This window comes from Gastrolobium bilobum, unplaced genomic scaffold (genome assembly GCF_033153095.1).
Source record: "Gastrolobium bilobum isolate Gb01-03AN ecotype WA unplaced genomic scaffold, APGP_CSIRO_Gbil_v1 utg3732, whole genome shotgun sequence".
Lineage (NCBI taxonomy): Eukaryota > Viridiplantae > Streptophyta > Magnoliopsida > Fabales > Fabaceae > Gastrolobium > Gastrolobium bilobum.
In genome coordinates, this window is record NW_026900078.1 from 49,330 (window position 1) to 65,523 (window position 16,194).

Sequence of the window (16,194 nt, forward strand, 5' to 3'; positions counted from 1 at the left end):
CATATGCATGTATGGAAGGGTAACTTCTTTTGTTATAACTTCATTTATGTAAGGGATTTTTTTTATTTTTTTTTTCTCATTTTAGTTTTTAACAGCAAGATACGGAAGAAGCGTGCGACTTCACTTTCATGTTTATAATTTCTTCAGAAATACCAGTTCCTTTTCTAATTCATTGCAACATATGCGAATAAACGACTATAAGTGTCAAGTCTCGAGTGTGAATATAGTTTGCAAACGAAAAAAAAGCTAGAGTTTTGCTACAAAAAAAAGAGAAAAATCAGAAGAAAATAGCTTGAAACTGAGAGTGAGTTTGCACGACTCACGTGTCTTGGTTTTAAAAATGGATAACGAAACCCATATGGGATTATGTGATTAAGACTCTCTAGTGTGCCTTTGGGAATATATAATTTGCTAGTATAAATACAAAAAACTTACATGTTTATACAGAAAAGGTTAAAGTGCATTTGGTTACATTTATATGTTATTTTTGGACCATTAGATTAAATGAGCTTGTAGAAAATTAATATTTAAGGTAGTTTGATATGAACACTAAAATTGAGAGTTCAAAAGATAAGAATTAATATTCATAAAATCAGAAATAAAATATTTTTTTTGTGTGCAAAATAAACTCTACTGTGTACTTGTTTTCACTGTCATTTGCTAGGTTGATATTTCCCCTTTAGGATAGGGATAAGTGGGTGAAAAATCATTCATGTTTATTGCATACTAGGTTGCACAAAATTTGTTTTGGCATTCCTTTAAATTTGAGAACAAAAAATTAAAAGATGGATTTTTTATAGGCTTTAATGTTTCTAAAGTGAATGTAGATAAGTTATCTACATTTACTCCCAAAATGACGTTATTTTGAGTTGAAAAATTAAAAATTTATAATGAAAAAGACTAGTATAATCCTGAAATAAATTATAATTACAAAAATATCTTGATTTCCGCCTTAAAACGACGTCGTTTTGGACTCACTGTAGATAAGTTATCTACATTAACAGTAGAAAAAGCAAACTTTTTTTTTATGCAAAAAATTCTTCGTGAGTTTTTCACTTGGGACACCAAGCTAATTTTGATTTAAAATTTTGCATACACATCCATAGATGAAACAATAACACAAAAATGGAATAATTGTGTCAGCCACCAAATGCCTATATTTTTGGAAGAGTTTTGAGATGTCTTCACCAACACAAGACCCTTATTGCACGTACCATAGGCACAGGGCATGTAATAGCTGAGAGAGTGAGACACTCTCCCTAGTTAGCACTTGATGAAGAAAAAAACAGAAAAAAAAAAACATAACCACCTTTTCAAGGGAACTAAACTGTTAACTGAGATATAAGAGGTATTCAAGCATCTCTTCCACCATAAGAACCTTAGTATTTATTAAAATAACTCATTTATAGAAAATCTCAATATAACATTCATTTAGTTTTTATCAGCACCTTCATCAAAATCTCTAGAAACTCCAACTCGGAAATCCAGTTGTTTCTGATGCTTTGACCGGCGGCGTTCATCAAAATTGTCCCACCCTTCAAACTGCAATAAAGTCACTGTCTCATGTAACTGTTGTTTCTTAAGCATTACATCCTTCAATGAACTGACATACTGTTATAACAAGCTTTCTCTCGATATTCTAAATATTTGTTTGTTTGAAAACATAATTTAAAAATAAAAGTGTTCACCTGGCGAAGGAGATCAATTGTTATTTCTGTATTATGGAGATCCAGTGTGGAGAGTTGAAGGCAAGTTTTGAATAGTTTAGATGGAAGAGATTTCATTCCATTGTTACTAAGATACAAAGCCTGCATAGTCGTCACAAAGGTGGAGTAAAATGCAGGAAAAGTTAGTAATATAAATACCACATCCATTTAACTTACACATGAGAGGACCATGGAAGATTGATATATTATCTACATTAATTACAAACTCCCCTAAGGTATGCCAACAATACATGCACCTACCTTCTAATGGAAAATGGTGAGTGTTAACTCTGTACAGGGGTGTCAATATAGGTTATGACACGCGGGTCGACCCGCGACACGACACGAAAATTTGTGTTCGGGTTGACCTGTAAAAAAAATCGTGTCGTGTTCGTATTGAGAAAAATGACACGTAAAAAATTCGTGTTGTGTTCGTGTTGATGTATTCGTGTTCGTGCTGACCCATATTTTTTTTAAGTATTTTTTTAAATTTTTTTAATTTCGACCCATTTTTTAAAATATTTTTTTGTCAATTACTATTCTGACCCCTATTTTGAGCATTATTCGTGTCGTGTCGTGTCAACCAGCAAAAAATTCGTGTCGTGTTAATGTTGAAGATTTTAAGACGAATAAAAATTCGTGTCGTGTTCGTGTTGATGTATTCGTGTCGTGTTAAATTCGTGTCGTGTTAACCCGTTTTAACACCCCCTAACTCTGTACTTGAATTTACCCATTTAACCTTGTTATAGTAATAAAAACGGGGAGGGTCATGAGTTCAAATTAGAAAAATAGTCTCTTTGCAAATATGTAAGGATAAAGTTGTGTTGTCCTCACCCTTACCCTCATTAGTTGGGGTTTAACCTTATTATAATAATAAAAAAAAGTTTTATTATAATAATAAAAAAAAGATTGCCCTCACCTCTACCCTCGCTAGTCAAGGTTTAATGGGGAGTGGAGTGGTAATAAAAAAGTTTTTTTCCCCATGTAATTGCAAAATTAACTCAATTTTGGACACATTTTCTTTCTAATTACCTACCATCTAGATTCAATTTATTACATGCCTATGAAGGAGAGGAGTATTTTGAAATAAGATACACTGACATCACGGAAGGAACATCTCTAATGGGAGTATTTTGAAATAAGATACACTGCTATATGTAATTTCTAAAAGAAGTGCTGTTTATATGATTTCACTATACCTCAAGGGGGATCTAAATAATTTACACATATAAAAGGAATTCATAGGTTGTTAAGAACTACTTCAACCCAAGACCTTAAGGTATTGGGTTATGGCCTTTTTTTAATGTTTTTATATTATTCTTTAACATAGGTGATAGTCCACTGTTTTAAACTTGGAAAAAAGGGAAAAACTCAGTTTATTAATTATTAACCAATCCTTATTCGTGAAGTTTTTTAGAACATGAAATTAGGAGCTTAATTTAATGCATCAATGTGACGAAGTCAGCATATAATTACAGTACCTAAACTTTAAAATTATTTAAAGATAACATGATAAATTGTTAATCAACCAATTGTGGAAGTGGGGAACAGGCTACCTTCAAATTGCTCAAACTGCTAAATGTTTCTGGCAATTCTGACAGAAAGTTTGATGAGAAATCAACCTGCGCCACAAGAAAACCTAGGTAAGCATACTAAGTGTATATACATCATCTAAGAAAAAAGATAATCATTTTGGTTATGTTTTAATTTGCAAATGCTATATAAACTAGGTTGTCCCTTCAGAAAAAGGATTAGAAAAATGAGAGAGGATAGAAGACCAACAACTGTACCTCAACAAGAGAATGGCAGTTCCCTATAGATTCGCAGATGGTACTCATCCTGAGAAAGAGAGACACATCAATCGAAACAATTTTTTTGATCAAATATGACATCACTTAGTAATTTGTTTTTGTTAATAAAGTTATTATAATAGAATTTACTGCATGAGGTAGATGAATTTTGCATAAACAGGTCCGTTCAGCTAAGTAAATTCATTAGCATTGTACCATAGATTTCGGATTAAAACTGGATGAAAAGGATGGATGAAGGTGATAGACTCCCAAGTAAAGAAGAAGAGATTTATAAAAGAACCTCAAACAGAACTCAATTTATTGATGGCAGATTCCAACAGTGATGGCCACAAATTGGAAAACAAAAGGAAAAGTTATAATAGTCGTGATGAAAGTATTACTCGACTACAATTGAACACAAGGAAAATTACAGAAGGAAAAAAAATAAAAGATAAGTCCAGAAGTATTCGAGAGATTCTGGTTTCTCTCCCAGTGCCCAAGTCCAATCCCAAGATCCCAAGATGCTTTGATTCATGCCTTCCCTTCCCTTATATTCAACCAAATCACCTTGTAACTGAATTCATTCCTCTCTCCCCCAACCATTCTGTTACACCACTTATAATCCCATGTGGCCGCTCTTACGCTACACCGAACTATATTTTTTTAATCTTCCAAATTCCTATCAGAGGGCTACTTATGAACCCGCCAACATAGGCACTGGCATACTCAACTTAATATTTATTCATTCTTAAAATTCCAACATGCAAACTGTAAAGTGTTATTTCAACCTAAAAGCTTAAACTGTTAGGTAAAGGCTATAATGACTATTTTATATTACATTACTCTAACACGCCCTTCACACAAGAGCCCGTTGGGCTTGAAGGGTAGAAATGCACATGCCCCACCTACCTATGCTGAGAAACTCTACATTATTTAATTATTTATTATTAGAAAGGAGGCGGTGAGGATTGAACTCGTGCCCACTTGGCCACAAAGGCTTTGATATCATGTAAAGTACCATTTCAATCCAAAAACTTAAGTTGTCAGGTAAAAGCCATATTAATGGTTTTATATTATATTTCTCTAAACCAATAACCTATAAATCAATTAAATGGACCAACTAAACATGGCAAGCGTAGGACAAAGATGAAACAGGGTTTCACCAATTTGACCAAACTTACAATTCCACGAGTTAATAAAGAAATATCAATACTTAAAAAAGTAGAGTTTAAAATGATACCTATTATTGTTGGCTTGCAAAACTTCTAATTGTGTCAGATGCCCTATTTCATTAGGAAGGTCACCCAATTTATTATTGGAGACATGCAGCTCCCTTAACGAGGTTAAAGATCCCAGTGCAGATGGCAAAGTAGTTAAACTGCAGAAATCATGTTAAATAAGCAAACAACACAAAGGGACCAAATTCCCAACCTACTAGAATTGAAATAAAGATCTAGCAGGCAATATTAGGTAAAAAAAAAAATGGAAGTTATTCATCCAGATATGCTAAGAATTTAACAAAATGAACAGAAGTAATATTAAATACCTGAAGTAAGAGGTGTTAGTCTAAGGCACAATGCAAGCAACCTCTAGCATTTTCCATTAAACTTAACAAGCAATATGCTAGAAACAAAAACAAGTATATTTCCTCCCTTTATGAAGGTGTGGACTATGGACAAACAAAAATCCATAGTATGTGTACTCCTGATGTAAATTTATTAGTTGTTTTATGCAAGTTAAACAAAACAAGCACACAATTAAAATTGTAAATGATAATATCTACTCACTGGTTCTGGTTCAATGATAATACTGTTAGGTACTTCAGAGTTGTCAGTCCTTCCCAGCTAATTGATTCATCCAATATTCCATTTGTATTAATGAATAGTTTCTGCAGCATTTTGAAAGTAGCTGGCTATATTAAATATTGCTCCCAATTAAAATATCTGTATATAGCTGAAACAAAAAACCTATAAAGAAAGATAGAAGTTCAGCTTACCTCTAGACCGGTAAGACGCGCAATTTCAACAGGGACATTTTTAATTGAGTTTTTGTTGCAATCTAGAACTCTTGCAGAAGGTCCACAAACCCACACTTCATCAGGTATGGCCTATTTAAATTAAAATTGCTAGGAAAAATAAGAGTATATTTCATACCACAATTGACAAGCAAACAAATCTCATAAAAATGTACATTTTATTTTCCTGGGTTTTCTTTTTCCTTTGTGATTGTTTGCTACTCCCTCTCCTCTCTAGATTCAATACGGAGCAGATTACAGAGCAATTTCTCATGCTTAGCCAATGTTGACTACGGTTAAGTCTAAAGGACTATTCAATATCGTTGTTGGTCTTTCATGAATCATTTATATACTGAATTCAACACTCTGTTTACAGCCTAGGACTTGAGCTGTTTGTTAGAACTCCTTAACTCAACCCTCACATTCTTGTGAGCTCACTCGATTTTTTTTAGGATTTTGCTAGGAGATAAAGAATTCAATGTGTGTTTAGCGTCTACAAACCCGCCACAAACAGTGGTACTTGTTTCTATCCTTCAACTAAGACTATTCAACAGTTAATAACAATACATTATATTCATGTATGACCTGCAAACTTTAGTTTCCAGCAAGCTCTATAATGCTTTCTAGCTCCATGCCTAATCCAAAATGACTAACCAGAGTAATACTTGGAACTCCAATTATTTGCTTATACAGCATATTGCGCTCAGTAGATATCTAATTTAAGACTGAGTGTCAAATCTGTGATTTATTCTTCCTAATGGTTTTCAGGGAGGAGAGGTATGCTAATGCTTTTTCCTCTATGAATTGTGGCATAGCCTATCAAATCATGTTTGGCTGCACAATGATATTTTGCGTTTAAAGTGATGGCCATAAGAGATCTATCACGTCAACAAAAGTGGATGATGTTCTTCTGGTCTGAACAATGAACAATTAGAGGGATAAGAAAGAAATATAGAATATCTAAAATATTCAGCGATCCATCTTGTACTGCATCAAAAATTCCGTTATATATGATGGAAGTCCCAGACTTTCAACTTTGTTCATGAGAATAAACTTCATCAAATTTTATAGAAGTTTGCAAGATTTCTAAGAGATTTTACCAAGTCCCAGATAAAAAATCAAAACCTGGTTTTTCTTTTCCTGTAATAACTAACACTAACAATGACATAGCCCTTCCTGTTAAGCTAATTATATGATACTAGACCTTTCTAAAAAATTTAATAAGGGTTAGCAAAATTGGTAGGATCAAACAACGTTAATAAAAAGGTCTTGGGTTTGATTCTTGCTGGTGATCCTTCATTGCTGGGTCATATGTAGGTACAGCTGTAAGTTCTCATTGAGGTATGTGACATGTCTTAACCTTGGAATGGCAACCTACCCTCCCTTTGAAATTTTTTGTACAAAAAAAAAAAAAAAAACTACTATGAACTATGATGCTTTGATGGATTGTCTTGTAAATGAAGTTAATAGCCTAGCTCTACCCCAGTTATATTTTGAAATAAGCAAACCCTGCATGCCCCTGACATGTGAACTACAGAATACATTCCAGATGCAAAGATGGCATGGAAAAATAACAAAAATAATATCGTATCGTTTTGTTAGCATAATAGGAACTCAAAATGAAAAATCTTCAAAAGTATGTCATTAAGTAAAACTTAACGAGTTCCTCATCTCTCAATTTCCACTTGACATCAAACAAAGAGTCTAGTTGAATTTGAATATATGAAAAACCATGAACAGTTTATTACCTCCAAGTTGCATTCAGACAATGCTATAACTCCTGTTACTTTCCATCGTTCCAACCTGTTCTTAACAGGAATTTTTTTCATGTCATTACTGCAGTCTGAGTGGCTATCATTCCTCAATTTGGGAACAACCTGAGCTTTCTTCAAGATGGGACCATCCTATACAAGAAATCCCAAATCTTCAAGCTGCATTTTTCTGATTTCCACAGAAACAAAAACAAACTCTACACAGTCGCATTTATAAACATTATTTTTTTATCTTCACTTAGAAGCTTGACAAAGCTTATTAAACTTGTGTTATTGTGTATCACTTCTAACTAGCCCCACTCATCTTCCATGTGAAAGGATCTATCTTTGATAAATCATTTATGTTAGCCTTTTTTCCATTAGTTCACTCCATAACCATAAAGCCACAATTCAACATAAAGATGAAATCATACAGTATTGTTAATGACACATCATGCTAGAATACAGTTGAACTTATAAAAGCCTCTAATTTTTCCTTTAAACTTTATTAAACAGTATCTCCATAGCAACCAAAAAATAAAAATAAAAAAGAAACAAAGAAAGAAATGAATATACAATACCCCTTGATATAAACCCTGGGAAGCCACAAGCATGAGCTTGGACCCATTACTCAAGTTGGATGCGGTCAAAGTGATGGGGTCTTCCAAAACCTTTCCTGTTAGATGATTCAATTCACCCATCAATGAATAAATGGGTTTCTTATGGCTCCATAAAGAGAAAGAGAAAGAGAAAGAGAAAAGAGTGAAACCTTTGAATATGAGCTTCTGGCCTCGTGGGAGGACATTGGTGGCAGGTAGAAGAAGGGACTTAAGGTCTTTAATGGTTGAATGGGGTGAAATTGAGATGGGTATTGAGGCACCACTGAACTTCACATTGATGGTTATGGTGGCATTTGGATTGTCCTCGCTCGCTCCAACAATGGCAGAATCGGGTTCCATTTTACCGTTTGTTAAGAAACAAGCTTATTATGAGCATTCGAGGAAAACCATGTACTAGGAACAAGACTCTCTTAAATATTATTAGATTCTGAATAGATTTGGGGGTGTCACTTTTTGGTTTGTGCCTTGCTTTGTTCTGATTTTCATACAAAACAATCTTAATTTTTTGTTTCATACATTTTAAGTATAGAATATGAAATATAAAAATATATTAATTTAATAATTCTTTTTTGGGTTTAGTGAGTGTCCGTTTAACAATGTTAAAAATTGCTAAAAGGACTTAAGGACACTTATTTTCCTTTTATTTCTTAATAATAAAATTTTTCAAGTTCTAATATGATAAATGAAAAATAAAACATAATAACAAGCATGAGTGGAATAATTAAGTTATCAATTAATATGTGTGTAAAATTTCAATTATAAAGTGATTTAAGATGGAAGATGAAAATTTGTGTATGGCATAACTGAAAATAAAATTAATTAAGATAATGAAAATATCCCGTGTGCAATAAATTACACTTGATTTAGCCGCTCCTCCTTTTTTTTTCTTTTTTCTTTTTTAAATACTGACAACATATCTAAAAATCCTTTTCATATATATCCTTAAAATTGACGATGATATTTTTTTGAATCTGAATTGACGATGAAAATTGTATGACGAGTTTTTATCTATATTAGTATATGAAATTTATATTCCTAATTCTCGACCATATATTTTAAACGGACATCAAACTGGTAGAGAAACAAATTCGCGGGTCGCACTGCTTGTGAGGCATCGACAATGATCCTTCCGCAGGTTCACCTACGGAAACCTTGTTACGACTTCTCCTTCCTCTAAATGATAAGGTTCAGTGGACTTCTCACAATGTCGCCGGCAGCGAACCGCCCACGTCGCCGCAATCCGAACACTTCACCGGACCATTCGATCGGTAGGAGCAACGGGCGGTGTGTACAAAGGGCAGAGACGTAGTCAACGCGAGCTGATGACTCGCGCTTACTAGGAATTCCTCGTTGAAGACCAACAATTGCAATGATCTATCCCCATCACGATGAAATTTCAAAGATTACTAGGGCCTGTCGGCCAAGGCTATAGACTCGTTGAATACATCAGTGTAGCGCGCGTGCGGCCCAGAACATCTAAGGGCATCACAGACCTGTTATTGCCTCAAACTTTCGTGGCCTAAGCGGCTATAGTCCCTCTAAGAAGCTGGTCGTGGAGGGTTACCTCCACATAGCTATTTAGCAGGCTGAGGTCTCGTTCGTTAACGGAATTAACCAGACAAATTGCACCACCAACTAAGAACGGCCATGCACCACCACCCATAGAATCAAGAAAGAGATCTCAGTCAAGAATAAGGTTTAGGACAGCTCTCAGTCTCTCCTAGGGTATTTTTCTTTGTTCTCTCTCCTAAGACGTTAGTGCTTTCAGCCGCCGTGGGTGCATCCCCGTGGCTTGTCCATTGCGGGTGAAAGGCATTCACTGTATTTTGGAGAGTTCTTCCTTGCGTCTTTGACTTGGTATCTGTTAGTGGAGCTACTCCTCGCGGCTAACGAAACCAACCGAAGATTGTATTTTGCTGTTCTTACCCTGTAGTGCCACGTGTGCTAGCGGTGAATATTTGTCTTCTTTCAAGCTTGTAATTTGCTATTACTTGTCTTGAAGTGTCTTGCGTACACGAGAATTTAAAGACCGTTTCGCATGAGGAGTTATCGGTACTTCTGGTTTCTTTGTTAAATGCTGAACTGTGGTGCTTCGGATGCTGGCCATCAATATCTCTTCTTCTTTAACCTCCTTTCTTGGTGAAATCCGGACGTGACCCGGCTCAGCTGTTTGGGAACGGATGGGGAAATCCAATGAAAAGAAGCGTAAGGTGAAGAAAAAGCAATCACCAAAAAAAGTTCTTGCAGACCGAACAAATCCAAAACGTATTAGCGTGAATGATGTTGATGTTATTCCTGATGTTGAATGTCTGTTGGATGATAGTGGTGAAGCCATTCTCCAAATATCACCTACAGACTCCCCTTCAAGGAATGCCCTCCAGGTGTGTGATGAAATGCCAGAACCAACAGAGGCTGAATCCTGTACTTTGGGGGAGGATGATTCAGTCACAGAGGATAATACTGAAGGAGGTAAGGTTCCAGAAACATCGAAGAACCACAAGGATCAAGTTAAACCTTGGGCAAACTTGTTTAAAGATAACAGATGCCCTTCTCGTGGGTTCAATTTAAAATTTGTAGCCCCATCTGAACAAGACGATGTGGCTCTGGATGAAGATGATATAATCCCATTGTCAGGGAGTTGGAAACACAGCCTTGTGGGTTATGTGGCTGGAAGGTTTCCGGGAAAGAAAGCTATCCTAGAAACGTGCAAAAAATGGGGAGTCAAGTCATCCTTTATAACTCATGCGAGTGGATGACTCATATTCAAATTTGATAATGAAGAAGACATGACCAAGGTCCTTGCTTCAGGTCCTTACTTCATTTTTCAAAGACCTTTGCTACTAAAAGTGATGCCTCCTCTGTTTATGTTTGGCTCAAAGGAATTGAGCAAAATACCGGTTTGGGTTCAACTCAAAAACCTGCCATTGGAGCTTTGGAATCCAATGGCCCTGGGTAAGATCCTCTCCAAAGTTGGTACTCCCATTAGGACTGACCAACTTACTGCCTCAATGCAATCTGTTTCCTTTGCAAGAGCCCTTGTTGAAGTAGATGTGGCTGTGGACATGGAGTATGAGGTCAGATGCAGGTTGCCTGATGGCAGCACCTTCTTTCAAAGCATCGAATATGAGAGCCTTCCCTCATTCTGTGATCACTGCAAGATGACTGGCCATAATGTGGCTAAATGTAAATCTGTTCCCAAAAAGATTGATCCCATTCAGCAGCCTCATCCAGAGGCCAACCCAACTCATTGTGATGAGGAAGTGCCACAGTCCCCCCACTCTCAGCCTTGCCCCTCTCCTTTGGTGCAGGAGATTGTAGGTATTGCATAACCAGATTTGGCTGTCTCAACAAACAGAATTGTGGAAACCAGCAAGTCAGGGGGTCTAGATCAGCAGCTGGTAACTGGAGATTGCAATCTTACTATTGCTTCCTGCTCTGATCCAATATCCAACTTCGAAGTTCCAGGTGAAGAATTCACCATGGCAGTGTCTAGAATCAGGAAAAAGAAACAAAAAGACAGCATCTCTCTTGCGAAGGAATCTACTAAGAGGCCTCTTTTCAAAGCAGGCAAGAAGAATAACAATCTTTCACCACTCTGTGCGGGGGACTCAAACCCCCATGCAAAACAATGATTGTAGCCTCGTGGAATATAAGAGGTTTTAACATGCCTCTTAAGCACCAAGGGGTGCAGCATTTTTTGCACAAAAGAAATGTGGATGTTCTGGCCATACTGGAAACCAAGCTCACTGCTAACTTGGTAGACAGCATTATGAACCGAAAGTTTGGGAGCTGGAAATGTATACATAACCTGGCTTCTCATGGTGCAGGCAGGATTGTAATAGTGTGGAGACCTCAAAAAGTGGAATTGACTGTACTACAAAGCAATGCTCAGATTATTCACTGTAATTTGCTCGATAAGAATTCTGGGAAGAATGTTTTTATGTCTTTTGTATATGGTCTTCACTCAATTACAGCAAGGAGAGCTTTGTGGCTAAACTTGCAGAGCATAGGTGCAAATCTGAACTCCCCTTGGCTAGTACTTGGTGATTTTAACAGCATCCTGTGTGCTGATGACAAGATCAATGGAACTGCAGTATCAGCTTATGAAACCCGTGACTTTCTTGATTGTTGTCTTGAGACAGGTTTGTCAAACCTCAATAGCCATGGTTCATACTTTTCTTGGACAAATGGCAGGGTTTGGAGCAAGCTTGATCGGGTGCTATGCAACAGTTTTTGGTCAATTGATTATCCTAGATCTTCCTATGAAGTTCCTGGTTTTGAAACTATCTCAGATCACTCTCCAATTATTGTGTCTACGGATTCACACTTGGTGAGAGGCAACGTGTCATTCAAATTCCATAACTCAGTTTCTGGTTTACCTGAGTTCCTGCCTACTGTAGCTGAAGGCTGGTTACTGCAAGTATCAGGCAATAAGATGTACATTGTGTGCAAGAAATTAAAGGGGCTTAAGACTCCTCTCAAACAGCTCTACATCAACAACTTCAGCAAGATTTCGTATAGAATTGAAAAGGCAGAATCTGAATATAACAAGGTTATCACTTCTCTTCAATCCAATCCTAAGGAGCTGCATTGCTTGGTTTAGCTGATAGGACTAGGCAGGATATTATTAATCTTCGCAAAGCTGAGGTTAGCCACATTTCTCAGATGTTGAAGAGCAAATTCCTCATTGATGCTGACAAGTGCTCGAAGTTTTTTCATAGCTACATCAATAGCATAAGGCACCACAAGTTTATAGCTGCCATTCATTCAGCCGAAGGTGAATCCCTAACATCCCAGAATGCTATTGCAAATGCTTTTGTTAGCCACTTCACAGATTTGTTAGGGACTGTGAAACAAGTTGATTCTGCCTCTAGTAGTATTGCTAGAAATGGCCCCAAGGTGCCTCATCATTTTTTCGATAAGATGCTGGGCCCCATCTCAAAAGAGGAAGTTTGGAAAATTGTGGCTGATTTTGATGATAACAAATCTCTTGGCCCGGATGGATTTAATGCAAAATTTTTCAAGGCATCTTGGGATATATTGGGAGATGACATTTTTGCTGCTGTCTTGGAGTTCTTTGAATCGGGTAAGCTGTTAAAGCAAGTTAATCATGTTATAATAGCTCTGATTCCGAAATATGCCAATGCATCTATGGTCAACCACTTCAGACCCATATCTTGCTGCAATGTTCTTTACAAGATCATTTCGAAAATCCTGGCTAACCGAATGGGTCCTGTTCTGGAAAATATTATTGGTCCATTCCAATCTGCCTTTGTGAAAAATAGAAGCATGAATGACAACATTTTCCTTGTCCAAGAGCTCATAAGGAAATATGCTAGGAAGAGGGTGTCTCCTAGATGTTTACTAAAAATTGATTTGCATAAAGCATATGACTCCATCTCTTGGGATTTTCTGAAGTGCATGATGCTGGAGCTTGGCTTCCCTTTGAGGTTTATTGGTTGGATTATGGAGTGTGTATCTTCTACCTCCTTTAGCATCACAGTAAATGGCAGCATCCATGGGTTGTTTAAAGGAAAAAGGGGGTTGAGGCAAGGAGACCCTTTGTCTCCATATCTCTTTGTACTTTGTTTAGAATATCTATCTAGGGACTTGTCTTCCTTGGGTTTGAACTCTGATTTCAATTTTCACCCAGCTTGTAATGCCTTGAAGATCTCTCACCTTGCTTATGCAGATGATATTATTCTTCTTTCAAGAGGTGATATCCACTCGGTCACTACCATATTTTCCAAGCTTCAACACTTTTGTAATATGTCAGGATTACTTATTAGCAATGAGAAATCAGCTTGCTACTCGGCTGGGATTCAGCAGCCTGATTTGGATTTGATACTTAATCTGACTGGCTTCCCTCTAGGCTCGTTTCCCTTTAGATTCTTGGGAGTTCCTTTGTTAGCATCAAGATTGAACATCTGTCACTATGATCCCCTCATTGTCCAGATCACAGCTTTAATTCAAGAATGGAATAGGAAGTCTTTGTCATACGCCGGCAGATTGGAGCTTGTAAGAGCTGTAATTCAAGGCATTGCAAATTTCTGGCTTGGTATCTTCCCCCTCCCCATTTTTGTCTTACAAAGGATTAATGCCTCATGTAGAAATTTTTTGTGGGGCAAGGCTGAGGAAGGTAAAAAGAAGCCACTTGTGGCTTGGTCCACCGTCTGCACACCCAAGGAGGAAGGTGGTCTGGGACTATTCTGTCTTAAAACATGGAATAATGCTCTTATGGCTAGAACCTTATGGGACTTCCACACTAAAAAGGATTCTCTTTGGGTGAAATGGATCAATCACTATTACTGAAAATCTGAGCATCTGGGAGTGCAGCGCCTCTCCATCACATTCGGTTTTTATGAAGAGGATCATCCTCATTCGAGATTTCATTGCAAAAAAGGAAAACAGTCATTTTAATGCTGTAGAAGTGATGCAGTCCTGGGTAGTGGGCAGCAAACTCAGCGCTAGTAGAGCCTATGAGTATATGAGGCATCCGAATTTAATGGTTCCTTGGAGGAAAGTCGTTTGGAATGCAGCTATCCCCCCAAAGATGAGCTTTATCTTTTGGTTGGCGGTCAATAATAAATTACTCACTCTTGACAAGGCTCCTTTTTTGAACAAAGGGCAAACGTGCTTCATTTGCAAATCTAATTTGGAGACAAATGCACATTTATTTTTCTCTTGCCCTCTTGTGTTACAGGTTTGGTCAGCAATTAGAGATTGGAGTCTCTTCCCAAGGAGAAATATCTCAATGCATGGACACAATCAGCAAGCTCATTCACCACAGAGGCGTCTCGGGTGTGAAAGGCAAACAAAGATGCTTGGCTTTGGCAACTACTGTATATTGCATTTGGCTTAGTAGAAATAGTGCAATTTTTTATCATGGGTCCTTTATTGTAAAAGATGTAATTGATAAGATTCAGTTTCTTGTATATAGGCACTCGCATCTTACCCATTTGTATTAGGCATATGTTCTTAGTGGTCTAGCTTTTTCTAGCTTTTGCACTAGGATCATTTGTTGTTGTTAGCCTCATTTTTTTGAATTGCGGGGTATGCCCCAGCTATATTGTATCACTTTGATTCACTTTGGGTTTAATATATATTTACATTTTTCCCAAAAAAAAGAAAGAGCTCTCAGTCAGCTCTCAGTCTTCTCTCTCCTAGGGCGTTTTCTCTGTTCTCTCTCCTTCGGATTGCATCTCTTTCAGCCGCCAAGGGAGCTTCCCTGTGGCTTGGCCATTGTGGGTGAAAGGGGATCAACCATAGTGGGAGGCTTTTCTGATTTAGTTTGGTTTGTTTCTTGGGGATTGTGATATTCATATCATCTCGTGGCTGTGAGTTTCAAGCGGTGGAGGTTTGGTCCTATTGTTCCAATCTGATTTGGAGTTAATAGCGCTAGTACAGCAAGCCACGCGTCTAGCTTTCCAAGCGGTGAGATTTGTTTGTCTCTCACTTCTGGGTCCGCGTGGAAGGTGCCATATAAAAGAAGTGGTTTCTTCATCTAATGAACCATTTCTTATATATTGGTCCTTGTCTATTTCGTTAACCTCCATCCCTGGAGTCCTCGGTTGTGACCCAGCCTTGTACTTTGGGATCTGATGAATAAAGTTAAAGAAAAGAGACGTAGCAATGCAAAAAAGAAACAAGCTTCCAAGAACCGGGCCATCGATGGAACAGTTTCTAAATGCAAAGGCAGTGTAAGTACTGATGTGTTAGAGGATGTTGGATCCTTCCATATTGCTTTAGTCGATGTGGGAACTATGCCTGTTGATGTTGGTGAATCGGCTGAACCAGCATCTCCCACAGCTTCTAAGTCAGAAGATGCACTCCAAGTGTTTGATACTTATCCTGAGCCAACTGAGGCAGAATCGTGCACTCTTGGGGATGACGATTCTGTTACAGAGGACATCCCAGAGATTGGAAATGCTGGTGCAACTCCCAATCACACTATTGATCCTTCCAAACCTTGGGCTAATTTGTTCAAGGATAATAGAGTGCCTTCGAATGGGTACAGCTTGAAGTTCACAGCCCCCAGTGATGAACAAGATGTTCTGTTTGACGAGAATGATATTCAGCCACTTACAGGAAGTTGGGAACACAACCTAATTGGTTATGTGGCAGGGAGGTTCCCAGGGAAAAAAGCTCTGTTGGAAACGTGCAAGAAATGGGGTGTTAAATCATCCCTCATAACACATGTAAGTGGTTGGCTTATCTTCAAGTTTGACAATGAAGTCGATATGATCAAGGTTCTTTCTTCTGGGCCTTATTTCATTTTCCAAAGACCTTTGTTGTTGAAAGTGATGCCACCTC

The 16,194-nt window shown here is 37.5% G+C and overlaps 2 protein-coding genes across 2 annotated transcripts; one reads left to right on the top strand and one right to left on the bottom strand.

Moving 5' to 3' along the window:
- Positions 1 to 1,364: 1,364 nt before the first annotated feature.
- Positions 1,365 to 8,265, bottom strand: LOC133295221 (LRR repeats and ubiquitin-like domain-containing protein At2g30105). Its single transcript, XM_061494021.1, has 10 exons — positions 8,031 to 8,265; positions 7,843 to 7,937; positions 7,259 to 7,414; positions 5,493 to 5,603; positions 5,284 to 5,384; positions 4,737 to 4,874; positions 3,497 to 3,545; positions 3,263 to 3,328; positions 1,689 to 1,808; positions 1,365 to 1,542 (listed from the first exon to the last, which is right to left on the bottom strand). The coding sequence occupies exons 1-10, from the start codon at positions 8,218 to 8,220 to the stop codon at positions 1,432 to 1,434; spliced, it is 1,137 nt and encodes a 378-aa protein (XP_061350005.1). The 5' UTR covers positions 8,221 to 8,265; the 3' UTR covers positions 1,365 to 1,431.
- Positions 8,266 to 10,667: 2,402 nt separating this feature from the next.
- Positions 10,668 to 11,513, top strand: LOC133295217 (uncharacterized). Its single transcript, XM_061494016.1, has 2 exons — positions 10,668 to 11,149; positions 11,237 to 11,513. Exons 1-2 carry the CDS (start codon positions 10,668 to 10,670, stop codon positions 11,511 to 11,513), a joined length of 759 nt encoding a protein of 252 aa, XP_061350000.1.
- The last annotated feature ends 4,681 nt before the right edge of the window (positions 11,514 to 16,194 follow it).

Bases quoted from the DNA above. Each gene is read 5' to 3' on its own strand.
- LOC133295221 (XM_061494021.1), bottom strand. From the start codon at position 8,220: ATGGAACCCGATTCTGCCATTGTTGGAGCGAGCGAGGACAATCCAAAT. The intron at 7,938-8,030 runs GTTTCACTCTTT...ATCATCTAACAG, and splicing joins CCAGAAGCTCATATTCAAAG to GAAAGGTTTTGGAAGACCCC. The intron at 3,546-4,736 runs GTATCATTTTAA...TCTCTTTCTCAG, and splicing joins TTGCAAGCCAACAATAATAG to GATGAGTACCATCTGCGAAT.
- LOC133295217 (XM_061494016.1), top strand. From the start codon at position 10,668: ATGACCAAGGTCCTTGCTTCAGGTCCTTACTTCATTTTTCAAAGACCT. The intron at 11,150-11,236 runs GTCCCCCCACTC...CTCAACAAACAG, and splicing joins TGTGATGAGGAAGTGCCACA to AATTGTGGAAACCAGCAAGT.